Here is a 27,809-nt window from a genome sequence, read left to right as displayed (position 1 = left end):
GGCTAGCAGGTACTGGGTCTAATAGACAGTTTGACGTCTGGATGATGAAACTATAGAAGCTAGCTCTGAGAGGTTCAGAGGTGAGAATGATTACAGATGTAAAATAGGTGTTGCAGTTGATTCAGGAGTTGCTGTATTCAGTAGAAGATTATTGTCTAATGTAGGTAAGAGCTGATGAATTCTTTCTCTGATTGTGAGAATTATATCTGTAAAAAAGTCCATAAAACCATCACTGCTGAGAGCTAAGGGGATCACTGGCTCAGCTGAGCTATGGCTCTCTGTCAGCCTGCCTACAGTGCTGAAGAGCAACCTGGGGTTGTTCTTGTTTTCTTCTATTAGTGCTGACTAATATGAACTTCTAGCACTGAGCTCTTTTATACGTTTTTAAGTCTTTCCAGTCTCTGTGAGACTCTTCCAACTTAGTGGAACGCCAACATCTTTCTAATTTCTATGATGTCTGCTTTAAGGCATGAATTTGGGAATTATACCAGGGAGCCAGCCTCGTCTGTTTGATTACTTTCTTTTTGAGAGGGGCGGTAACATCAAGATTTGAACACAGTGTGGCCATAGTGCTAATCACAAGGTCATCAACCTGTGTATCAATTTTGGGATTTAAAATAACAGCCTGGCATCACACCTGAGGGCCGTTGGATCAGGTGGCATGATGTCACTGTGCAGTCCACCTTCAATGAGAACTCATTAAGGCAGTGAGCACGCTCTTGAATGAATCTGGTGTTTCCAGGCCGCTGTGGTAAGACTTATAAAGTTCAGTGAGCACATGGGAAGCATAGGGAGTCATAACCGAATGATGAAATGGCTGGTGTGTGAATGATCATGGAAGTTCATGTGACAGACAACAGGAAACGAGTGAGGATCAGGATCAGGTGACCTGGATAGGGACTAACCTCTGTGGACATTTGGCAGGTGAAGGGAGAGGTCGAAATTAACAGGGCTGAGACATGAATAGGGCAGTAGTGGTTAGCACTGTTGCCCCACAGTGTGTTAGGCCTATAATGGACTGGCTACCTGTCCAGGGTTTAACCTGTCCTCGCCCAGTGTGAGACGGGATTAGCTCCAGCAACCCCTGTGATCCTTAAAGAGATAGTGGTAGAAGATGAATGAATGAATGAGAGTTGAATACATGTAGGAATAGTAGGTCCACAAGACAGGCAACCTTATTTGGTTGATGTCCCACCCCACCGAGTGGACAGTCCTACAAGCAGCATCCGGATCCCAGCTCGGGTCCCAAGGACCAGCTCTTCTACCAAGACGGATGTGCTGCAGTGGGCCAATTCATCTAAACTCACCTGCCACCCCGGGGCCAACCAAACACTCCAGTTCCTGCATCATGGCTTCTGGTTGATGCAGGAACCTCCCTCCAGACTCCCTCCAGACTTCTGCAGCTTCTCCCTGTTCCCAAGTGCGCCTGGTCACATCTTTCCATCGACTTTCATCAACTTCCATCAGTCCAAGAAACTGCGGACCCCCTGGTGTTCCAACTCCACCGTCTCCTGGTGGACATAGTGTCAGACGGTGGACCCCAGTTCACAGTCCAGTGTGTGGCAACCCTAACACAAGGCCATTGGTGCCTCCTCCAGTCTCTCGTCGGGCCATCACCCTTAATCAGACGGCCAGTCTGAGAGGGCCAATCAGGGCCTGGAGTCAGCGCTTCAGTGTGTGTCCGCACGTCACCCTGCCTCCTGGAGCCTACATCTCTCGCGGGTGCAATATGCCCACAACTCCTTCACCTCATCCTCCACGGGCATGTCTACTTTCATGGTGGCCTATGGGTTCCAGCCCCCGCTCTTCCCCTGCCAAGAGTGGGAGGTTGCGGCCCTCAGTCAGGACCCACCTACACCGCTGTCATGATGTCCAGAAACATGCAAGAGCCGCTCTGTCCCGCACTGTCCAGTGGGACCAACTGATGGTGGATAAACACTGGGTTCCTGCTCCTGAGTATCGCAGGGACAGTGGGTCTGGCTCTCAAGCAAGGATTTGCCACTACCACTAGACTCCCGCAAACTGGCTCCCAGATTCATTGGACCATTCCTGATTAAAAAATGAATCAGCCCCACAGCAGTCCAGCTTAAACTCCCAGCTTTGCTTCAGGTTCAACACACCTTCCACATCTCACTCCTGAAGCCCCCTCAGCCCTCCTGCCGAATTTTTTGTTGTTGGATTTTTCTATTTACTCTAGTGTTGCTAGTGATTTCCTGTTCATAGCATTTAGCTTCCTCTCCTAGCATTGCTAGTGATATTCTGTTGAAACTTTCTTATAGCATTATTCCCCTGGAGTTTCCAGCGCCTTTTGTTTATTTACCCAAAAATTCAGCCCCATCCAGCCCTCCGGTTTGTTTGTTACTTTGTTAATAAAGTTCCGTTTAACCATCTCCTGAGCCTCCCGTATCCACTCTTGGGTCCAGCCACTGTCTGTCCCATGACATTAGTGTTTCCTTGCTTCATTCAATCTTACCTGATCCCGAGCTCAAGCAATAGTAATAGCAAGTATACTTGGCAAGAAAATAGACCACAGGAACCCTGTGAACAGGAACCAGAGTTGAATGAATGGATGAAAGACAACAACTTCAAGACAAAATGGAAGAAGTTACTTAACAATTCTGCTCCAGTAGAGCCAATATAAACTTCACCCTTGTTCATCCATGTACAGTACAAGCACAGAGCAAGAAAAAATAAATAAATAAAATAAATAAATAAATAAAAACAGCCTGGCCGTTTCAAGTGGCTGACGCTCAGATCTGAGCAGGCTTCCTTCACATTGACTTAGTCATCAGCTATTTACAGTTCATTTGGAGCACTATTGCTTCACAAGCGACTTCTGTTAAAAATAGGAAACTATTCTTTCCTCCTTCAGCCTCATCTTTGTGCACATTAAGGGCTCTTAATGCTTTCTTTCTTTCCTCCTCCTCTAAGCAAATACTAATTGCTCTTATCGTGACTGTAATTTGTTTGCCTTCCAGTAGTTGCAATTGTCATGCATTCCTCTGCTATTTTTTTTTTTTTCATCGGCATCAAGAGAGCACTGAGATTAGTCAGAGTGAGGGTTAATACAACACATAACTGGACGTACAGTCTGGAGACAAAAATCCTGCTTCAAAACTCTCTGAACAACTCTCTGTAGAAAAAAATATTATTAAGTAAAAAAATTGTTACTTTTATGACTGAATATTTTTATTATTTTTTTTTATTTTTTATTATGGCTTTCCAACCTTCATTTAACCCCCATAACAAATGTTTAAATGAGGTTTTAACATAGAAAATAAGTGTTAAATAAACTGTCAGGTTCATTCTTGGAATGATTGTTGTCACAGTTATAAGAATTAAGCAGCAGCCTCCTCCAACACTTTGAAATATGTATATAAAATGTATAAATCGATCATTTAAAAGTGCAATACAAATGTATTATTATTATTATTATTATTATTATCTCTTGTAAAGGGTGACTGTTCAAAACACATGGAGATAAATAACTTCAATATTTGAATATAAATTTGAAGTTACATATATCTATATATAAATATTAATATATAACGTACTGATTGTTTTACTTAAAGTTTAGACTTTAACACTGTCGATATATACTCCTTGATTTTAGCTCTCAACAATGTCAGCAGTGGCAATCTACTGTAAAAGCCAACAAGAAGCGCATTCTTTACTGACTCAGGTGACACTCCTGCACAATGATGCTGTGCACCAGTGTGACTACGTTTTCTTTTCATTATTATTCACGTTTATAGACTGTCATGATGCATCCTTGAAACATTTGCGGGTGGAGAGAGAGAGGACTGTGTCTGAACAGGACACACTGTGTGCTCTGATCCAGGATCCCCTCATGCTTCCCTGAACAGCAGGGGAGAGCAGAGCAGCTATCCTAGATGCTGTGGGAGTCGGTCCCAGAACCGCCCTGACTTTCCAGACAATAGAGCGTATTGATTCGACATGTATCCTGAACGTTTCCACTGGAGCTGTGTACTTTAAGTAACCTCTGAGAATTTCTGTGCAACAGGAGAACAGGTGATATGTCCTCTGTGGCACTGCCATTAAAGCATTGCATTTCCTAGCAGAGAAACACAGCCCCAGGTGCGGCAGTTTGAGTGTGTGTGTGTGTGTGTGTTGTGTTTGTAAATGCTACATCGTGACCAGAAAGAGTATTTTCCAAACAGAGTGAGGATATTTTGACTGGTCCCTGCAGCTCCAAAGGTCCGTTTGAGGAATTTTTTTACTGATGGGGAACGGCATTGATTTGCCGTAATTAAACTTGTGTAAATGTGTAGGGAATCAGTTTGCAGAGGGGTGCTAACTTTCCAGTACAATTTTCTGGGAAATTTGGCTGAAGAACTTTAATTTTTGAGATAACTTTCCAGTGGAAAGTTTCCAACTTTGAAAATTCCAAGAATTTTGCAAACCAAGGAGCATCACATAAGTGATTGTCATATCAGACATGGAAATGTGTATGTGTCAGTGTATATGTGTTTGAGTTTACAGTTTTGACTAAATTAATGTTAAAACTTGAGTCCACATGTTATCTTCTTCAGAGTTTTCTGTAAGGTGTTAACATCCATAAAGAGATATATTTGTGGTTTTAAAAACCAAGAACTCTCACTGTAGTTTTGCATCTCCTTTCTCAAGCTCTGATGTTCCTCTCTTCTGATTGGCTGGCAGTTTCCTGAGTAGTCCAATACTAATATCACAGATTACGACGAAATACCAAAACTAAATCCTGTTAGTTTGGATGGTGGGGCTTGGAGCATTACTGAGGATGGTGACTGGTTTCTTGTGAAATTACAAAGTCCCACAAGTCCTGACGGCTGATTTTAAGGTTAATTATTTCATTCATTCATCTTCTATGCTTATCCGTTTCCATGCTGCAGTGCTGGAGCCAATCCCAGCTCACCCAATGTGAGCTGGGATTGTTTTTTACAAGTTTTTTACATTTAATATTTGTTTCTAAAACGTTTTTTTGAGCATGCTAATGAATATTAATCGCGATTAATCTAAAGTAATCCACCGGGCCATGCGATTAATCTGATTTGGAATCTCAATTGTTGATTGTAGAGTGATCCACATGAATGTGCCCCTCTTATTTATCTTTCAGCCAGCTGCTGAGACAGCAGCTGCTTATCGGAGAGGAGAGCTGACTGAATGAATGAGCTGATCACTAGTGATTGAGGCATTGAGTGAAGAGTGAATGTTCCTCTTTTGAGAGAGGAGCTTGGACTTCTGAGTTCACTGGTCTTGTTTGGCTTTATCTGAAAAATCAGAAGTCACAAGCCCAGTCAGTGGAATGAGGGAGGAATATCCTCTATGTGCACTCCACAGTTAAATGGATCTTTCACCTTAACCACCAATTTCCTTACAGTTCAGACTTTCCTCTCCAACAGTGCAGTTAAATAACTGAGATGCTGTCAGGTAGAAAAGTTTATCTCCTGGCTATTTTAAAACGTAATGAAAGATTCTATATCTAAGCTCCTTTTGTTTAATACTGTTCGCGAATGAACTTGCAAATTGGTCTGATCTGAAAACACAAAGGACTCTCTCACTCCTCCTAACAGAGCGGGTAAGTGGCTGGAGTGATGTGAATCGGTGAGAAACAGCCAGGAGTAAGAATCTCTCCCTGACATCAAAAGGCTGCCATCACACGTCTGTCAGCTTAGGCAGGGAAGGATGACAGAAGGCCGCCAGGCAGACACATATCCTTCTGCAAGCTGAGCCCACAGAGTCTGCCCTGAATGGATGTTGATGCCGAGGCCAGCACCAGTGATGACACCCCTCATTAAATATAGAGCAAAATGAAAGATGAGAATTATCCTGAAATGTCCTGGTGCTGAAAAATAGCTGCGACTTTTAGCTAGATTACAATCTGAAAATCTTTTTGATAATTATCAGGATCTTCCGCTTTTCTGTGCATGACTATCAAGTACACCTGATGACCTTCACGATCAGTTGCATCTATTTTACTCAGGGCTGAATCAGACTCAGGCTTTTAGCTGCACATTCATTAAATTCTGCGACAATGCAGTTACACATTTCGTATCATGTACAGTAAATATCCCTGTCATTACTGTTTTCGATTCAGTTTGTATAATGATTAAATACTGCTTTACATTACTGAGCACTCTGAAGGCCTCACTTCTTTGTGTAGTCATAACTGTTTACATGTGCAGATTTTTTTCTTCAGATTTATTCTATCATGCCAAACACTTTCTTGCTCGTTTTTTATTGCTTATCCTTAAGGGTTATGGGGGGTGTTGGAGCCAATCCCAGCCCACATTCTGGAAGGGGGGGGGCCCTGGACAGGTAATCATTCACACTCACACTCACGCCTCCAGGCAGTTTAGAGTCCTCAGTTAACCCAAACATCCATGTCTTTGGACTGTGGGAGGCAAAAGGGGCATCCATAGGAAACCCACCAGGCACGGGGAAAACAAACGGCGCACAGAAAGGCCCCAGACCTGGGAATCGAATCCACAACCTTCCTGTTTGTGAAGCAACAGCACTATCCACTTTTCCCCCATGCTGCCCCAGGTAAGGCATAATTTTACAATATTTTTGCATTGCATGTCTATAATTTTCAGCTGCATCTTCATTCAGAGGGTTATTGTACATTTCAATAAGACTGATGTCACAATCGCATGTCAGTGACAGACACACAGAATTTACACCAGATTTGGGTTGCTGAGGTCCTCAAACGGAGGTAAAGACTGAGTCATCATTCAGGTCTAGCTAAGTGCCCCAAATATAACCATGAACAGAGTGTAGAACACCTCAAATGTTGACACCCTAACCCTAACCCTCGCAGTGGGCGTACCTCAAGGATGAGTATTGGCACCTTTGCAGTAAACATTATGACAGCATCCACTGTCATGGACTCACATATAATTGCTATGCAGATGACACCCAGCTATGCCTGATAAACTAATCTAAATCTCTCAACTTCAATGGAATCAATAACAGACTGGTTGTAGTGAACAGAGATAACAGTGTGAAAGCCATGTTAAAATAACATTCTCCTGCAGGGGGGCTTCTGCTGATTATCTTAAAGACTTGATTAGACGAATGCAAGCACAAATCTACCAAACTTCACTTACTGCTGCTGTTCACGCTCGTGTTGACTGGCAGCAGTGATTGGACAAACCTTCCCGGCTCCATATTTTGCTTCTGTTACAGAATAAAAGCTTTTGCCTGAGCTGTGCTCGTTTTTTCTATCTTGTATATTTTGCAACAAGTGGAGGAGCAGTGCGTTCTCATCACGGCCTGAAAAGAGCCTTTGTTTGGCTTGGAACACCTGGACAGAGTTATCTCAGCGCTTCAGACTCTCCCTCCCTCCCGCTCTCCTTCTCTCTCTCTCTCTCTCTCTCTCTCTCTCTCTCTCTCTCTCTCTCTCTCTCTCTCTCTCTCTCTCTCTCTCCCTCTTCTCTCTATCTGTCATTCTTTTTCAATCTGAATTGTTCTCACCACCCCCCCCCACCTCTCACCCACTCACACCACCCACCCCCCTTTCTCTGTGTGTGTGTGTGTGTGTGTGTGTGTGTCCAACTGCAGCAGTGTAACTCAAAGTGCAGACAAAGAGCAGCAGGCATGGGAAAGAGCTTTAGGTTTAAAGGGAAAGCAGCACAAAGTCGAAAGATATTTATCAAAAAGGCCACTTCTCTGCTTGTGTGAAGGAATGAGCCCCTTCCCAGTCCGGGTCCAGCAGACTCTCGGCCAAATGATGATAAAGAGATCAGGGCAGTCTGGAGACCTGCTCATAGGTTTAAATCAGTTTCTACTTAATCAATGAAAGCATACAATTTTCTTTTGTAACGCTACGCTCCCTCCGTTGTCACAGCCACGGTGAGAGAGCGACAAAGTGGAAAAGACACATCAAAGAGTTGTGGGTCAGGTTTGAACCCGAGTCACTGTGGTTAGGAGCGAGCCTGAAGGATTCGCTCTACTGGGTAAGCCACCGAGGCTTTTTACATTTAAACTATGCGGAGGTTTAAACTAATTGTGTTCAATAGTCCTTTGTAGCTTTGATTCAACGTTTTTCAATTTATCACTTGTGGCCTGAATGTATGGAACAGACAAATAAATTAACAACAACCTCATTTCACATTTCTATGAATTCTGAGATTCTGAAGATTCTGCTTCAGCTGCTGCTTTAGTTGTTTGTCTAAGTGTGTTTACATACCCTCATTTTTATTTCTGAGGTTGTGCTTTGGGTGTTTTGACACATTGTAATGTCTATTATATTATTGCTTTATCATTTGTTGCTGTAAATAAATGAGCAGCTATATGACAGAAAACATTACTTCAAACTACAAATTTAAAAATGTAATATTTTGTTGGGAAAATAAATTATTAAAGGAAACAAACTGAAGGTGTGTAACTTTTGATGATTAGCAGGTGGTATAATGAGAGTATATATACATGGCAATGTTTTGTTTTGGTTAGAATCTGTAGTTTCTATTTGTAACCTTGCACTGATGCATGTTGTCATATTTAAATGGATTGACTTTTTGTTTATACACTTCATTACTTTTAAAATTCAGAATACAGGAAGTTAAATAAACAATTCATCTAAATGCCTGCAGCTTCATCCACACTTTAATTAACAGATAAAGTTCACCAGTTCTTCGTGTTCTATTTCTGATATGAACTGTGTCAGTGACCGAAGGGGAAGTCACTCCCTACTTTTTCAAATTTTGTATTTATTTAGATTTGTATTTATTTAGTATTAGAAATTGTTGGGCTCTTTCTACGTCATCATCTACATCAAGACCCAAAACCTTTTGTCATCGGACTCATTCAGGAAAAGTTATTACTTAAAACGGCTCAATTTTTTTATTTAATTTGATTCTTTTTATTTTTCTGCATCAAACACACTGAGACGTGTTTTTGTCAGTTTTAATCCCATGATGTTGCTGCTGTTCTTCTACAGTGTTGTTGTTTCGGCTGATTTACACACATAAGGGTTATTTGTGGTTTTAAACTAATATTTCCAACATTGTACTGTTCTTTGAAATTGTTGCTGTAGTCTAACCCCATCGGCAGATATTTATATTTTTATTCTTTATTCTTCTTTATTCACGCCTGTTTTTTTTGTTGTTTTTTTTTTTTTTTGTAAAATAATAGTTGAGGTTGTTGTACATATTCTACCACCCAGCCTTCATGGACATGATTTTAGGGATTTATGATCAGTCAATCTCCCTTAATAAACCATAGTTGTGGCCAAAGTCATGATTAAGCTTCAGACTTTCTTCTCTTGTTATTTTCCATCACAAAAAACTTCATACGCCTTCATAATTCTTCCTCATATATTTCCACCCTGCTAATTCCTTATCATTAGTTCATTATGTAATTTAAAGTGTAACTTAATTATTTTTTTGTGTTCCTTAAATGACCATGTGTATTTCCTCCGAGACCAATGGCAGCTTCGCAAGAAGACATATTGCTGCAATTAGCTATCTGTGTGCTGACTGTAATTGGCCTTGAAGTCTGCTGATGGAAGAACACTTGACCGTCATCAGAAGGTGTGCAGCACGAATTAGCCTGAGCAGCCAACCCTGGAAGAAAAGGTCACCTGACTCCACTTTCCCACGACAGGATGCTCTCCCAACACTCACTCAGCCAGAGCGGTGAGGATCCTTCACGTACAGTAGAAATACACAGCCACATTCTGATCACACAGCTATTTCCCATCGTGGTTGTTGTTGCTTTTTTTTTTTTTTTTTGGGATTTCAGAAACGGTTCTTGCTCATCCTGTTGAAGAACACATCCCTCCAACGAAAAATGTCCAACCCACCTGATCATTCAACCTGCTTTTCCGTTCACTTTGGGCTCGCACGGTGCTGAAAACAAACACACCTGCATCACATTCATATAAGCATAACAAAAGTGTTGTTTCATTTTCATTCATTCCTCCCAAGAGCCGAACTAACCTTGAATGAAACATACTATCTTGACAGCGGTGTTGCACCGGGTCACCTCTTCCTTCATTACCGTGAACGCACACACACGCCATCCTGCTGCCCCAAATATTAAAAAATATTTTTGAAAAATTGCCACCAGGCAATTCAACCATTCCTCTCTGTTTTAACAACAGGTAATTATAAATTGCTGGGTTGTTTGAGGAAACCGTCACCAACCACCTGAGCCTGAGTTCGGACGTGAAGTCGGTCTGCACAATATTTACAGCTTTGCTGATCTCTCATTTGCAGTTAATCCCTCAACTGTTTGAGAAGCAACTTGTCCCATCCAGAGCAGGTTCCTGATTATTTGCATGGGTCTGGGCCCGTGTTTTGCATTTCATATTGCCTCACCATGCACACACACACACACACACACACACACACACATCTTATCCTCTCTCCCTCTCTGTCTCTCCCTCCTTTCAGTCATGCCCTTTGAGTCTCTCTCTCTCATTATAAAGTGTTAGAAACTTGCTGAAGTGAGAAATGAGCCTGTGAAAGCTCGTTGTCCTAATTAAACTTTGACATAAAGAGTGACAAGAAGCGATGAAGGGGAAACAATAGCAGGCTGTGTATGAGTGCAAGTCTGGAGCAAGCAAGCAGCTTTGTCCCCAAGAACAAAAGCATGTGTTCGCATGTGTTCAGCTCCATTCACTTCACCAGGCCCAGGTGCAAAAACCAACTTTGTGAGGGAAATCACAACTGATAACACCTTTCCAAGGCTGATGAACAAGCCGCAGTCAGTGCAAGTAGGCCGACAGCAGCAGATCAAAGCTGCTGTGTTGCGATGTAAATATTGTGCAGCAGAATGAATTCCGTCTAATTGCTTTCATTGCGGCGGCCAAATAATTCAGCTGTGAAATTTTTACTCTTGACTCTCCATTTGCTATTGGAGAGGTCCCCGTCCCTCCCAAACACACACACACACACACACACCTCTTGGATACATGCTGGAGTGACAATGAAAATACACAGAGTTGGGTTGTTTTTTTTGTTTTTTTTTTTTTAACTTTTTCATCACTAGCTGTGAACTGAGGAGGGACGGGCCCATTTTGGCTGACGTGGTGGAACAATCAATGTTCCATGATGGCTCTGTGGAACTTAAAGGACCCTAGGGTCTGCGTCCCAAGCACCGGGGCACTGCCAGACGACCTGGCCTGGCAGCAAATCAGTGTTTTCTCATAGCGTTCATCAGCGTGTGAAGGCACAGAGCGAGATGAAGTGATCCTTGGCGTGCCACACAGTCCTATCCTATCCCACTATTTACAAAGCATTAGTAATACACATTATACATGTCACAGGGTGTTTCCAAGGTGGTGCAAAACCCAGATTCCCCTCAGATAAGGGCCCTTGATATTTGATAGGGGTGGAGCTTGGCTCTCCTCAACCACTGCGTGAGCAGGGAGGAGTCCCGCATTCTTATAAAGACACAGGGGAAGAGTTGACATAGTTGGGTCCACGGAGCCGTCCGAGCATTGACCTAGAATGGCACAGAACGGATTAACAGGGAACGGAGTGACTGCGGGGATCCCAGCTCTGCCTCAGCCCGTCAAGGTCCAGGAGATCCGGCACAGCAAGGTAGAGAGCCGTCCAGAGGGCTGAGCTGATGCTGGGAGCTGCTGTCAGGTCCAAACTTCTCCTCTCTCCACAGCTCTTCATCAACAATGAGTGGCAGCGGTCCTGCTCAGGGAGGACGTTTCCCACCTTCAACCCGGCCACAGGGGGCAAGATCTGCGATGTGGAGGAGGCGGACAAGGTAGGATCTACCACACAAGCCAGCCTCACCATGAAACCTGGGGCAGATCCTACCACTGAGGAATTTACACCCATTTTCACATTATCTGCCTCTTTTCTTTCTTTCTTCCGCCAAACTTCAGTCAGCAGGGATGTCTGACAGGACGCTCCATCTTCACCATTTAAAGAGTAGCATGACCAAAAGAACTGTGAGTTTTCCTGCTGTGAAGCAGATCTGACTCTTCTTCTGTCCGTGGCAGGAGGACGTGGACCGGGCGGTGCAGGCGGCCAAGGCGGCCGTGCAGAGGGGCTCCGTGTGGCGGAGGATGGACGCGTCCCGAAGGGGCGGGATGCTGCACAAGCTGGCCGACCTGATGGAGAGGGACCGGCTCCTGCTGGCGGTGGGTTCATATCTGTCTGTCACTCCCAGCATCACTGCTTCTCTGATTTTTCCTTCAACATAAGCTGTTCAGTGGTTCTTCACTAAAAAAAAAAAAAAAAAAAAAAGTGTGAGTTTTCCTGCAGCTGGCTCAGTCAAATGATCCAGAAGCTTATTGATTAAAACATGACACAGTGCATCAGTGTTACATATTGCATGGATTCATTGGTTAGTGAAAACGTGTTACTGTCTGACTTCTTTATGGGCTGAAGTGATTTTGCTGAAAAACTCCACTAAAATCTTCTTTTTTTTTTTTTTTTAAACCAACAAAAGTTATGAACATTATAAGAAACGTTTACGTAAAGTCTCCAAAGTTTCAGTTGATCTGGATGATCGAGATATTATTATATATAATACTATTTGATTATATGTAACATTAACTTGTAATCGGCTTTGTCAGTTTTTTGTTGAGTCTAAGTGGTGAGAGACTTTGGGTTTAGTTTTCTTTGCTAAACAGGACGCAATGTTTTCATTACAACAAAGTCACCGGAGCACTAGTAGATGATAGATAAACAGAAAGGAGTAAAAACTACAGTCTCTCCTGTCAGATGCACCGAGGTAGAAATAGCACTCGGAGGCATAAACTGGAAATAGAACGGGAAAGCACGAGAGGATTGGAGGCATTAAGGAACATGCATAGCGGCAGCAAACGTATGTATAGTGAGAACAGTTTTTCCAGTGTGGCAGAATAAGAATAAACCCAGACGAGGACAAACACTGGCTAGTCAGATAGTGTCCAGTCTATAACTGATTCTATGTGTTTCCACTGAATGACACTGTGTCTGTGGCTCAGATGTAATTCATAACAATATATCTCAATTATAGGAACAAGTTCAGTTTCATATGCAACAAATTAGTGGGATTTTCCTGCAGCTGTTCATGTGCTGTCATAGCACTGACTTATTCATATCAGGGATTGGCCTATATCATTGCATGACATCATGACAGTGTGGCCCCACCCCAGTCACTCTCGCTCTCTCGGTAATGATTGCTGGATGTTACTCTCCCTTTCTCTCAGATATTGTTTGGAATGAAATCCTCATTGCTGTGCCTTGTTCACTCTGTTTAGCTGCCAGCTAGCAGTTAGACTCAGATCTGTAAATGAACCCTTACAGATGAGAATGAAGTAATGATACAAGATTGCATGTGACTGCTAATTGCAAACATGCTCTGGAGTGGTAGTGTGCAGGGTATGGCAAATTACACTAAACTCCCAGCTATGTTTGAGGAAATAAGGTCCAGATTCAAGCCATTTAAAGCTACAGTAAAGTGGTACGGTGGTTTCACTGTCTTCTTGAGCCACAGAGCTTAACTTTCTTCCTATTTTTCCTTTTATAATGAAATTATGCTCCATCTATTATCCATTGTTTAGATGTTGGAGAGGACCATAGACTTTAGCTGACACATTTAGTTATTATTAGTCTATATCGTGATAAATTATAAACTCAGCATTGCTTGCCTCTGCTTATTGACATTTATTTACAAAAACGCTGTACACCACATTGGCTTGCATCCTACTGCACCACCCTTGGCTCTGCAGAGAAATGAACTCGCCAGACTCATACAACTCACTACCTTTGTTAGGCCCTAAATTAATTCTCCATTACATCTGGAACCAACAGACATAACATCATATTACATTCCCGGTAATAAAGCAGTTTGTTGATGGCCAGCACAAACTTTATTGGTAATGTGCAAGAAGAGGCCTGGGAGCCGCAGAAAATTATAGATACTTTCATAAATATTACTTTGATTTATTCGACTTTTTTTTTATTTTTTTCTGTGGATTGTTCAACATGTCCCTAACATGGTAACTCCGTACTCCCTTCCTATAAGTGGTTCACATGCATGAACATGATGTAGTCAGATGATCAGAGATAGTGGACGCTTGTTCAGCTGATATAAATCACTTCATTTGGTAGTCACACGGAAACTGATGCGAATCATCCTGCAGTGCTCAGGACACCTGTGTGTTCATCTACAGTCAAAATTAGAGAAAGGAAGTTTCTGTCCAACAGCATTTTTCCAACAGCTTTCATGCTCTTGTAAAACACTGAATGTTTTTTGCCTCTGAAGGAATTACTCCAGTCTAGAGAATATTTACGAGGTCAAATCACTGCAGCTGAAACATGCATAAATAATAAAAGTTGAAAATATTCTGTCGTTAACACTGCTTCATCGCTGGCAAAAATCTCCCCCATTAACTGGAGTATGAGGAGGAATTACAAAGAATGAAGAGTGATCCTGAAGCATTTTTATTTTTAGTGACACCTTAATAACAAATCTCACTTTATTACTTACTGCTTGTCAAAGACTTGAGGATTTCATTTGCAGAGATGTAATACGACTTTACCTGCTTTGCCAGACACTGGAGACTCTGGACACCGGGAAGCCCTTCCTGCAGTCCTTCTTTGTTGACCTGGACGGCAGCATCAAAACCCTCCGTTACTACGCAGGCTGGGCCGACAAGATCCACGGCAAGAGTCTCCCCGTAGGTGAGTGTGTGTAACAGGCCAACAAAGATTCTGTGTGCTGTCTGGAGGACTTTCTGGTTCTACAGGGAGGAAATCCTCCCCGGGCAGGCCCTGAGAGCTCACTGCGGCAGTGCGTGTAAATCTGGAATAATAGTGATGGTGATATGTGACTGAGTGGATCTGAGCTATTACATTTCACATGAGACTGAAGCAAATGGATAAAATGCTTTTTGGTTCAATCTCCAGATTGTTTCTCACACACATTTGCCACAGCACATTGTAACTTGTGGTGAAAACCAACTGCTGCCGTGTTGGATCTTAGCTTGACCAGTTTAACATTAATTAGAAAAGATAACTTTGTGACCTCAAATTAGTAAAACATTCACAAATGAATGATTTGGCCTCACATCACAAAGTCATTCATTTAAGTTGTTATTTTATTATTGTCTTAATGCGACAGAGCGAAGTGCAAGTAAAGAAGAAGGCGCCTTTATGGGGCTTCTAATATTTCATTCATTTATTCAGGTATATATTCAATCAAAACATTTGTGAAAAAACACATTTCTCGACACAAAATAATGCATAAAGACTACAAATGAATAAACAAAATAATTTAGAGCAGTACGATAGAATTAGAAGTGAACAAGATGAGTTTCCAGAATCGATGGGGTGATTTTTTTGTTTTTTGCCAGGGAATCCATGACCAGGGCTCCACTGAGAAACAACTTAATTACTGCAGAGCAAGTGACTTGGCCTGGTTCAGGATTGTCTGCATCCCTGGGTGGTACCTAATTCAGAGTCTTAATACTTCCCCCTCCTGTCAGAGCCTACTTTGCGTCTCTTCTGCCTCTGCAGGAGAGCATATAGACAAAACACGCTTGCCTTTTCCTCCCGATTAGATCCCAATAGAGTGGTGAGAGACAAACGGCGTGGCGGGACAAAAGGAGGAGGAAGAGGCTGAGATAGTGATCAGTGAGGTGCAACAGTCTGTGAGGATTAGCGATCAGTGTTGGCTCGACGCCTAAGCAAACCAGCAGCCAGTAACCTCCACTTTTAGAATGGAGTGGTCCCACTACCTGACTCACAGTAAAAGTAAGCCATAGTGGCAGAACTGCTTTTTAGATGACTTATTTATATTTGATTAATCTAAAATCAACCTGTAAGTGTAGAAGTACAAACAGGCAGTTATTTAGCGGACAAAACCTCCTCCGTTTGCGAATAATTTTGTTTCCTAGGATTAAAAATGTTTTTAATCACAGCTGAGGAAAGCCTGACCAGAAACTGCTGGAGATAGATGAGAAATAATTTAGCTTTTCCTTTCATTCACTTGTTGTGCTGACTGTGACTGAATCACCGGGATTTCAGACATAACAAGCAGTTTTCATTTTCTGTTTTAATGAAGTTGGAGTCCTGTAGAATAAATTGAATAAGCTTGGGTTTCATCTCCGCCCTGAAAGAGAAGTCGCACTTTGATATGCAATACTAATTTTGTTTAGTTTGGAGAATGTCATTTGCATATCACAGTAAGTCAAAAAAATTTTATAGCACACATCAGAGGTTAAGTCCAGCACACGAAGGCTGTGGAGGGATGTTCTTGGTGGTAACTGCAAATCCACCAGTAAACTGACACAACCAACACCAACATTGGTAAAATCCGTTCAAGACAATATCTGATAGAACACACAACTTACTGTGCAAGGGTTTGTTTGTTTTTTTTTTTTTTTATATGAAAAAAAAAAGACCTCATCATTTAAACAGTTGTGTAAAAAACATTATTGATCAATATCGGAAAATTGGTGGAAAAAAGTCATACTATCCAGGATCGTCCTGTTCCAAAAAAAACAAAACAAAAATGGACTTCTAATGATTTATCTTCTCATTTTTTACTATCTGTAGAAGCGGCTGAATATATGGAGCACATGTGTCAAATAAAAATATATAATGATGAAGAAGAATGGTCCATGACAAGCAATCAACCAACTGAAATCTGCTGGTTAAGCATTTCAGTGTGAACGAACAAGCTTCTGGTGAAGCTCATGATAGTAGCACACTTCAGCCCGCTCTGATTGAGGACCCCCCCTCCTTTGACTGCATGTTACCGTCAGTAAGCTGCAGCATAACATGGACTCACCCAGTTACTCAAAGATAAAGGCAGCTGGAGATGAGTCCTGCTGTGTGGGAGTCATTCAGCCTGTGATCAGTCACACGGGAAACCAGAGAAGGTCAGTGCGCTGAGCCTCTGACACATCCATGTACTGGCCTGAGTTGTCGGGGTTGGTCTCTGAGGATTAAACGATACAAGAGAAATACTGCAAGTTAAGTAAAGTCAAGAAGCACAGGGAGACTGAGCTGTGACGCTGTGTATTAATAGGTTTTAGATGGAGGTAAATGCTTATGAATCATTACGATTTTCTGAAATGAATGCATTTACTGATGCCCAGCTTTCCTCCATCATGGGAAAGTATCTGGTTGAAGAGAAGGTCACGATGATCATCAGGGTCATCTCCCTGTTTCTACCTCACCATTATGAGTGACATAAATCCATTTAATAATCTGGTAGCACCATGTGTTTAACCTCTGCTCAGGTTAGGGAAACTTCATTGAAATATATACTTTGGTCGTCAGCGCAATGCTGGCTGGTTTTTGGGAAAAGGAAGAGAGGAGCACTCAGCACTCAGTGTTATGTCCAACATCACTTTCCAATCTCTTCCCTGCACAGACTGCGACTCTATGACACAACCTCCCCCTGGAGCCCCTGTCTTATCTTCTTTGATGGGAGCTTTGTCACATTGACTTAAACAAGCTGTTCCAGTATTACTAGCAGAAATGAAGACCGATACAAGTAGCTAACATCCTGTGGAGGATGAATGAATAATGAGTTTATGGGCTAAGTCTATAGTTTACATTTTTCAAAACATGCTGTTTGTTCCAGTGGCTCTGGTGATTGAGTGGTTAGAGCACATGCCATAAAAACACAGTGTCCTGAGTTTGACTTTGCTTCATATCTTTCTTTCTGTTTCCTGGGAGAAACACATAAAAGTGTCCCCCAAATATATAAAAAAACACCATGATGTTAATTTTTTAGATTATCCTCCCATTTAGTGGAATATAGACCATAAATCAGGAGATGAATCAGGACGTGGCTGGCCATGCAAAAAAATCAGAATAGAGTTCAGAGCAGGTTAGATCCAGCCCTCACTCTTCCTCAGCTCCACCTTCTCCTCAAAATATGGTTCCTATCAGATGCCCGAGAGACAAATGACAACCTGGAGGTTTCAAAACAGTAGCAGCTCACAGTGGGGCTCCTCTCAAAGCCGTCAGTGATGCTGTTTGTTCGTCTGTCACAGTGGAACCTGTAACACAGTAATTATGTGTGTATAAGTTTTGTTAATCGTTTTTTTGTTTTTTTGTTTGTTTGTTTGTTTTCCCAGATGAAAGTTTCATGTGTTTAACCAAACACGAGCCCGTCGGTGTGTGTGGAGCCATTATTCCTGTAAGTCAATAATTACTTATGATAGGAATGAACCTTACTGGTCATATTACTTTGCTTTGTGTGAAAGGAATCTTTGCAAAAAACAATAAATCAAACTGCTATAGATTTGTGTGGACAAAAAGCAAGTGCACATAATGAAAATCATTATGTAGTTTCTGTAGTTTATGTAGTGTAGATAAGTTCAGGTTTAAATTTCAGTTTGGAGCTTCATTTTTCCACAGAGTTGATTGTTGATCTACTGTATTCCTGCAAACAGGTCCAGCTCACACTTCAGCTGTTAGATGACCAAGTGCACTTTTGTGTAGTAGTACAGTTCACCCACTGGGTGGCACCTGGCACAACCCCAATGATAAATAAGCCAAAATGACTGAAAGTTAGTGAATGTCCTCTGAAGTGACGTTGACACAACCGTGTGTCAACTGCGTATGTGTGTGTGTGTGTTGTGATTCAGTGTTGAAGATGACAGTAGAAGGAGTCTAAGGATGTCATATTTTGCTGTAATACAATCTGGGCTTAGTAAAGTTTAAAAAAAAAATCCCATTTACAACCTCGGGACTCAGAATCCAACACACTGCTGCAATGCCAGCTTCTTTCTGCTCCCTTCACATGTCACCATATGGTTAATAATCACCATGCATGTGTTTTAAGTATCTCATCAGAGAGTTATAGGCATGCTCTGTTATTTGGGGAAAACACGATTGCTCTTTATGTCTTCTCCAGAGTAAGAGCGTATCCGTTTCATCCTTCAGATCAGTGCATAGATAGGGCCAAGCTCCCGGAGCAGAGCTGGGCTGTGTGGCATTTTTGGCACAGCCCCGGACACATGACACCCTGAGACACAGTAAAAAACGTTTTTGCTCAACGCATCTATTCCAAGAGAAACATTTCTAAGATCAAGATACACATTCAGAATGACTCTTTAAATTCTGAAAATGTGAACCGTTGGGTTCAAAAATGTCAGAGTTCTCTCTCGCTCTCTTTTTCGCACCCACAGCCCCGATACATGAGTAAACTGCCATATTCGGATTCTTTAATTCTTCCACAGATCTGGTGACTCAGCTTTGATGAGGGTTAGGTTACTGTACTTACACATACGTACAAATATGAAACACATTCGATGCAACAAAGACGCTAAAAACAAGCATTCATACACACACATATAAAAACACAGTAAATAAGTAATTTGAGAAAATAATTAAGTCAGTGGGTAAATTACTACAAGTTTTTCTATCTGAGTGACAGAATAAATGATGTTATACTGCTTGACCCTGCATCATTACATCCAACCATTAAAATGGAGCCAGCTCTCCACTGCCATGGTCTGCGTTAAGCTGTGATTCACCAGTCGGCTACTGGACCATTTAACGATTTGACGGAGAGATTTTCTAATGTTTAAAGACAGATTTCCAAACTATGATGACAGAGACAAAGATAAAAATTATTTAACAAAAGCACCGTAAAATAAGATCACCAAAGTCTCGTTTCCACAGACACAGCAAATGCTCGTGTCCCTTCTTATACACATCTTCACAATTAGCCTACAACCAATTTGTAGGATCACCTTTTAATGCACTGACCAGTCAAAGAACTTGGTTTTTAGTTTATATTTCTAATCTTTTTGTCCGGGGACAGTTCAGCCTTTGCATATGGCAAAAAGCTCATTGTACTGCACATGCTCGTTAGTCTCCTCTCAGACAAATTAGCATCAAAGCTGATTTATCACACCATCTCCAGCTCTATTAATGCAGTTAAGTTATGGACATCCCATCTTACACAACACAGACACACAGACCCATCTCAGAGTGCTCTTTGAATGCACTGAATGTCAGCACATTATAGTTTCTATGTGAAAGCCTCCATTATATACACTGCCTTCTCTGGCTGTCCTGGAACTATACTAACCACTGTAGACGTAGCTTAACTTTCCAAAGCACTGATCATAAATTTGCAGCAGGAACAGGGCAACTGTACTCATTAGCAGGACTGTCTGGAAGTGAGGATAAAATCAAACAGTGTGCACCAGAAACCTTATCTTAATCTTCGCTCTCCCAAAACAAGACCTCCTCTCCGCTAATCCCTTTAGGGTTGTTCTTACAGGAACTCTCAGACTTAATCCTGTGCTCCTTGGATTCACTTTCACACATTGGAATATATGTTTTTGTTTTTTTTTTCTTTTCTTTTGATAATAACTTCATCAGATTTAGGGTGGGGCAGTGTTTGGTGTTTCACTGTATTGTGTTTCACTTTGTCAACGATCCAGACAGACGCACAAGTATAATTTCGACATCATGACAGAATACAGCCATTCACTTTTTGTCTTTTAACATAAGCCCGTAACCTCTAATGTTGCTTTGGCAACAAAGGAACAAAACATCTGTTGTTTGACATGAGACCTTATAACATAAAAGTGAAATTTATACTGAAGAACATTGGGCAATTAGTAAAAAGTACTGTTGGCACACGCACGGCATGACTCATTGTCAGAAGAAAACAGGAAACCTTTCTCCTGAATTGTGATCCCAAGATCCCTTAATGGTGCTGATGGTTTCCAAAGTGTTGTAAAAGTTAACAATGCCTAAACAATAAGCATGCCGTACTCACATATATTGCTGTGTAATTTGGGTTTGAGTGCCCAATTATTTGTCCATTGGTTTCCAACATGGAAACAAGCATCTGGAAAATAAATGTCGTCTCTTTGGAAATTTGTTTACTTTGAATCATCTCCAGTCCTGATGCCTTAGAGCTCCTTTTATTGTCTTGTATACTGTCCACCAACATCCCACCGATAAAATGGATTTAACGGAGAGAACCGAAGCACTGATGAAGTAGTGTTTCTTGGATTATTTGCAGCTTTTGTGTATTAGTTATTATTTCCATTGGAAATGGCTGTAGCTGTGGCTTATACCAGAGTTGTAGGAATAAGCTTCTGTTTACATTAGAAACTTTAATACATGTAGAAGGTCAGCAGAAATTTTCAGTGTGATTTGGTTGTCTTACAATGAGAGCAGGTACCAAAAAGCCTGCTGCTTTCTTTAATTTCTCGACACTGGCTGGTGTTGAGCTATCCCTTCCTCTGTTTATCCATACCTAGGAAAGGTAACGTAGAAGCTCCTCCCAAATAGCTCTCAGGCCAGGCGGAAAGGTAATCCTTCAATGTGTTCTGGCTCTGGCTGTAGTCTGGTGGCCCAAAGGTTAAGTTCAAAAGTTAAGTTCAAATTCCCCTGTTCCAGAAATAGCAGAGTAAATCTGAATGAAGTGAGCAGCACCTGAGACCCATCACAATTACTAAGGTGCTCTTAACCAAGGTTAGAAATATCAGACTGTTGCGGGACTCACATGTGACTGTGTTTAACTGAATGAATGTGAAAATTTTGTGACCTTAAGATCCCTTTTTAACCATCATTGTTGGGCTTTTGTACGAAAGAGACAGTGACATGATGTGATGACTCCTGTAACACACATTTAAAACCTCTTGAGTATCAGGAAGTAGCAAGGACGTTTACTTGGAACAGCACAGGCAGGGTCAGTACTGGGAGGAGAGCGCAATAAGGCAAATAAATCCCCCAAAAAATGGGCAAGCAGGAATACAAGGTCTGGGCAATAAGCATGCAAAGTCAAAAAACAGGAGAAACAGAATCTATCTGGAAGGCCGGAGAGCTTAGTTTAACCACACAAGACAATCTGGCAGGGAGCATGTGAAAATAGATCATTATATACACACAGAAGGACAGCGAGATCTGAAATGAAAGGAGAGTCAAAGACAAAACAAATCCAACAACAACAACAACAACAACAACAAAGAAACTTCGAGCTAGTTTTATTTACTTACATACTTACTAACTCTGAGCTAACATTCGTTCTTCTGTCTGTGTTAGTGGAATTTCCCTCTGCTGATGTTCACATGGAAGATCGCACCGGCCCTGAGCTGCGGAAACACAGTGGTCATCAAACCAGCAGAGCAGACCCCCCTCACAGCCCTCCACGTTGGATCGCTCATCAAAGAGGTGTGGCTCAGACAGGTTTAAAGTGAAAACCGCAGATAATCCTCGGATTGTGATTGGCTTTATAGTAAATCCTGCTTCATGGACAGCTCCCTTGAGTTACATTTACAGTCTGGACTGTCTTTAAAAGTGGACGTATACGCTGGGTGCCTAAAGTGCAGATAATGCTCAAACGTCTTAAACCTGCATTCTATCCAATGTCCACCAGAGGTCAGCTCGACTGGTTTCAAAAATAAGTCACATCCTATTGAAGTGTATGTGAAAATGTTCCTGTACCGCACGATGTGGCACAATTATCAGTATGCCTTTATTTCTACAAGATACAAATCAAAAAGATACAAGAAAAAAAGGTCAAATTGGAAGGATCTTGGATATTACATCCTGGTGATTCCCATCATGACCTTGCTCTCTGTTGTTTCCATTTCAGGCAGGATTCCCTCCTGGAGTTGTGAACATTGTTCCAGGGTTTGGACCAACAGCAGGAGCAGCCATCACCAACCACATGGATGTTGACAAAGTGGCGTTCACTGGCTCGATGGAGGTATGTTAAAGGATAAAGACACACATTTTGACATTGAATGAAATCTTGACGTTTAATACAGCTGCCATCTGAATAACGTGTGCCAGTTCTTTGTCTCTTTGTTCTGAAACCAAACAGGTTTCAGAAACAATCGAGTAAATATTTGACTATGGGATGAAACTATTTATTGGTTGTGTTTTTGAGTTAGAACTTAGACCACATAAAACTGATGACATTTCTCTTCCTCACCCTAACGGCGACAACCTCAATAGTTCCACATCCCCCAGTGGCGAGACCTTTTTTTCTCATACCTGGAACTATCATACAGGAAGTTAACTTCAAGCCAGAGAGTGAGGCTGAGACACCAGGAAAGTTTTCGGGTTCCTCTCCTCGTTCCTGGTCTATTGAAACATTTTCAACAATGGAAATGCATTTTCAAATGCATTCAAACCACTTATCCATAAATATATGAACATTACAGGCTATTTCCTCTCCATGTTGAAAGAGAGAAGAGAAATAAAAAAATATAAAAAGAGAAAAAAGTGAATTAAAAAAATAGAGAGAGAAAAAGATCATCTTAAATTAAGTAGCTTAGTAAAGTGATTACTCTTCATAGCATTCTGTTTCTCGATATTGTTCATTAACACAGAAAAAGGGTCAGTTGAGACTGTATCTGAAGAATCCTATGTTCTATTACTTGTTTTTTTTTTTTTGTCAACATTATCTATAAACCATTGTGGTATAATTCCTAAATGCAGGTGGGCCAGCTGATCAATGAAGCTGCAGCCAAAAGTAACCTGAAGAGAGTAACTCTGGAGCTGGGAGGGAAGAACCCCTCCATTGTGTTTGCTGACTGTAACCGTAAGTTAACCCGCCCTCTCTCTCGTTCTCTCTCGTTCTCTCTCTCTTGCTCTCGCTCCTTTTTGTCATTGTGAGGAATGTGGGAGATATTGTTAAGATCACGGCTTCTGTTGTCTTTGATGACACTGATGGACGTCCTCAGTATTTTATCTCCCAATATGAATTCTGAAGCCATGACTCAAGCATGTCCTCCTTCTTTCTCACTGTCACTGTAAAATGCACCCACCGGCGTCTTAATGCTTCAACTGATTAACAGTTAGTGGATCAGTTCGGACTCACTTTGAATGTGTATCTGTGTGTGTGTTTGCATGTACATACAGTGCAACTAGCTGTGGAGGAAACCCAGAAAGGAGCTTTTTATAACCAGGGTCAGTGCTGCACAGCGGCATCACGGGTCTTTGTGGAGGAAAGTATTTATGAAGAGTTTGTTCGCTGCAGCATCCAAAATGCCAAGAAGACTGTAATTGGAGACCCGCTGGACCCCCAGACCACACAAGGGCCACAGGTAGGACACATGGACTGTCCAATAAAGTGTCTCAGAATCTGGGTCTGACAGGTGAAGCCAATCCTGAAGAGCCTTAAATCTGTATTCTGTCTAATGACCATCAGGGGGCAACTCTGCTGGTTGTTTCAAGAAGTCAGATTGTATTTAAATCAATGGGAAAACTGCCTTCCTTCTCACTAGATTTATTATTTCAGTAAACATTTTTGGAATGATTTTTGGTCTCAGCTTTTAGTTTGAAGTGTTCAGTACAACAAGATATTCCTTTTTATGATATTCTTACAATATCATTACTTCCAATAAAACAGAACAGAAATTAAACTGAGGTTAGTTTGTCATTTAATTTTGCCAAAACTGAGTTTGTGTCTGTGTCATTAAAGCATCTCCTCCCCTTGTCTTGTCTGCCGTGCTCGCTGCAGATTGATCGACTGCATTTTGACAAGATTATGGATCTGATTGAAAGCGGGAAGAAGGAGGGAGCCAAGCTGGAGTGTGGTGGAGCTGCTGTGGGTGAGAAGAGCCTCTTCATTCAGCCCACCATCTTCTCCGGGGTCAAAGACCATATGCGCATCGCCAAGGAAGAGGTTATGACATGATTCAGTACATTTCAAATGAACCTGACACAGACAGGGTTTTCAGTGTATGAAAGTTAAACCTGAAACGCTGCGGAACGTTGCTTTAATTACAGCTCAGATGCAACAGCACAATTCAGCTCCAGCTTCTTTTTTTCTGGCTTAAATTGTACAGTAGTAATACAGTATTTGGTTACTGTTCAGATGTTATAGAATATATGTGATCTTACTGTCATTTAACAGACCATATACCTCAGATATAAACTGAATAATCTGCAATGTCGGAGAGACATTGAACTGAACAGAAGTTACATTTTGATAGGGAATTAAATATAGGCTGTCAAAACATAAAGATGTCTGAGATGTTTGGTTTTGCTTCGGACCAAAATATTGGTATATGATACTATATGTAAAGATGGTTTGTGCATGTGAGTATGAGAGAATGAGAGAATATTTTACAATGCCCAGTATCACAAAATACCAGTCTGTCACAATCAGACCAGTGCCTGAGGTAAATGAAATGCCAGAAGAGGAAACAAGGAGAGACACAGGGGCACGTCCTGGATGTTGATGTGGTTGAGAGTTGCAGATGTTTACAGTAATGTTGTCAGCAGTTTGTGGGAGAGGGGGCAAAGATAAAGGCCTGAAGTCATCACAGAATAAGCTGCTAACATAGAGCCAGGTGCAAGTTGCATCAAGCAGAAAAGCTTTTCAACTCTGGGGACAGAAAGGAGTTGTGGGGTCTCAGAGCAAAGAACACAGGTGGATTAAAATGCTTAAGGAGATGAGGCAGTTATGAAATTTAGGATTTTGCTCATCATTAGATGCACCGAATGAAAGGCCAGTCAAGACTGAATTTTATCTCTGTTATGACGGTGAAAAAAGGAAATGAATGACAATTGAATAAAAAAAAAGGGAAATGAATTTGATATCTGCTTCTGATATGGCAAAGCAGTGAAATTTAAGGAGAAGCAAGGGGCAGAGAACAGAGTCCTATTATGCCCATATGTCAAGAGATACTACTAATACTGATGTATTATTATAGGAAACACACTCTTTCAGATTAGTGAGATTTAAATAAGGTAAGAAACAAACCAGAGACGCCAGATTGATTTTCGGTATGGGTCAGCAGTCGATGGCGTCACGGGCTGCCGATTAAAATTTCCATCACAAAATGAACTACAATTTTTATTTATGTGCTCAGATCCTTTTCTAGTTGGAGATATGATAACAGTGCCATGTATGTGCATTAGTATTGTGAGCTGTGTATTCCTGTCTGCCAGGATACCATAACAACTAACAGGCTCACAATACTCCTTTTGTATGCATTATTAAAGAATGGAAATCATTGTTTTTAAATAACTCCCTGTTATTTCTGTTATATTTTAGGCATGGAAAAAAACATTGATTGCTTTAAATGACTTTTCTGTAAGCGTGTCTGAACCTGATATTTTCGCCCTGTCAGATCTTTGGTCCGGTGCAGTGTATATTCAGCTTTAAGAGCCAACAGGAGGCCATAAAGAGAGCCAACAGCTCACAGTATGGCCTGGTGTCTGCAGTCTTCACAACAAGTATGGACAGAGCTCTGTCTGTGTCTGCAGCCCTGGAGACTGGCACTGTCTGGTAAGTCTCTGTGTATAGTCCTGACACCAGAGTAAGTCATTTGTGTTTGGGACTGCTGCACCTGGTTCATAGTCTTTATTGATGAAAAATGTCTCATATATACATGTTCGCGCCACAATTATTATATTATTGCATTAAAAATTTTTGACCCATGTTTTCTGAGAATAATTGTCAACGTACAATCATCCATTTATCAGCTGTGACAAAACAGCATATTGGACTCAACGGCATATACAAATGTTTATTAGTGACCTTTGCATTTGATTGAGGGCAACACTGATAATTTTACTCTTATCAAGGGTGAACTGCTATAACGCCCTTCACGCCCAGATGCCCTTTGGAGGATATAAGATGTCAGGCATTGGACGAGAGCTGTAAGAACCATCAGTGTTCCTTCTTGTTTCACGTTCTTCGGTCGAATCTGTCCACAGCGTGTTTACTGACCTGCCTCCTTTGCTGTGTCTGTCCTCTCAGTGGAGAGTATGCTCTGGCTGAGTACTCGGAGGTGAAGGCAGTGACCATCAAGCTGAGCGAAACCATCTGAGCCCAGCTGGGAAAATCCCCTCACATCAGGCCTCGATGCGGTTCTCTACAACAACCTGAGGATTTTTCTCATTTTCTATGGACACCTTGACACCTTCTATGGACACGTATCCACTAAGATGTGTAGATCTCGTGTTCCCAGAAAGCTGGTCACGTAGTTCTGTTCTGTTTCTTCCAGCGTACTGCTAAGATCCACACCCTGCGCCCCCTTACCCCTGCTGCATCTTCCTATTTTTTAGGTCCTTACTTTTTTCTTTTTTTCTTTTTTTTTGCACTTCCTTGAAGGCATTTTATCACACTTAACCATCAATTATCAAGTCACTGAAATTCTGTATGAGAGGATATCGGATCCATCTAAATGAAATGTTAAGAAACTTTGAGAAGCCAATGAGATACTGCTACATAATAAACCTCAGATCTGAGGCTGTTTTCTGTCCCCCAACACAAATACTGCCTTCACAAATCCTTCAGTAGTTATAATGCTGCCTGAATTGTCAAGCCCTTAATGTGGGAAGGTTAGACATTTTTTTTGTAATTGTTGCATAGCTGATGTGTGCTCATTAAAAATCTCTTTATTATTTGTAATTTGCTGATTCTAAGACAGTGGGATTTAATAAGTTCTCTCTTTGCTGATGAGAATATGTTTTCTCTTTCAAATGTTGGAAGGAACTCTGTTTCCTGTCCCAGAAAAGGTAATATTTACCTTTCCAGTAGCATTTAGTAATGTAGCAGTAACAATATTATTGCTTCACCCCCCCCCCTACACATTTTTTTGTTGGTTTTATAAAAACAGTATTGTGTAAAAGGTTTAGGAAGGTGTGAAAATGTTGCAAAACATATATTATGTTTAAATCATTAAATGATAAAGCGTTGAGAGCCTTCTTACTTTTACTACATTTTTTCACACCTGCCTAAACCCTTTACCCAGTACTATATATATATATATGAGTGTTGTGTATTATCACATATGGAGAACAAGTCTGTCTCATTTCTTTTCTCAAAATAGTTTTGTAGAAAGAACTCAGAATAAATGACAAAACATTTATAATATGTCACTCTTTCACTCAGTGTATAGGATA

The 27,809-nt window shown here is 41.3% G+C and overlaps 1 protein-coding gene across 3 annotated transcripts; it reads left to right on the top strand.

Annotated features, from left to right (window-relative positions):
* Positions 1-11,407: 11,407 nt before the first annotated feature.
* aldh1a3 (aldehyde dehydrogenase 1 family, member A3) lies at positions 11,408-27,700 on the top strand. Of its 3 annotated transcripts, XM_029497507.1 has the most exons (13): positions 11,408-11,546; positions 11,620-11,724; positions 11,963-12,103; positions 14,507-14,636; positions 18,047-18,108; positions 21,984-22,112; positions 22,537-22,650; positions 23,388-23,490; positions 23,811-23,995; positions 24,412-24,576; positions 26,030-26,187; positions 26,487-26,561; positions 26,662-27,700. In XM_029497507.1, the coding sequence occupies exons 1-13, from the start codon at positions 11,454-11,456 to the stop codon at positions 26,729-26,731; spliced, it is 1,530 nt and encodes a 509-aa protein (XP_029353367.1). In that variant the 5' UTR covers positions 11,408-11,453; the 3' UTR covers positions 26,732-27,700. The 3 variants fall into 3 exon arrangements, with proteins under 3 accessions (XP_029353367.1, XP_029353368.1, XP_029353369.1); XM_029497508.1 differs by lacking the exon at positions 22,537-22,650; XM_029497509.1 differs by lacking the exons at positions 14,507-14,636; positions 18,047-18,108; positions 21,984-22,112.
* The last annotated feature ends 109 nt before the right edge of the window (positions 27,701-27,809 follow it).

Source organism: Echeneis naucrates, chromosome 3, assembly GCF_900963305.1.
Source record: "Echeneis naucrates chromosome 3, fEcheNa1.1, whole genome shotgun sequence".
Classification (NCBI taxonomy): domain Eukaryota; kingdom Metazoa; phylum Chordata; class Actinopteri; order Carangiformes; family Echeneidae; genus Echeneis; species Echeneis naucrates.
The sequence above is the reverse complement of the archived record's forward strand: the minus strand, read 5'-3'. Positions and strand labels throughout refer to the sequence as shown.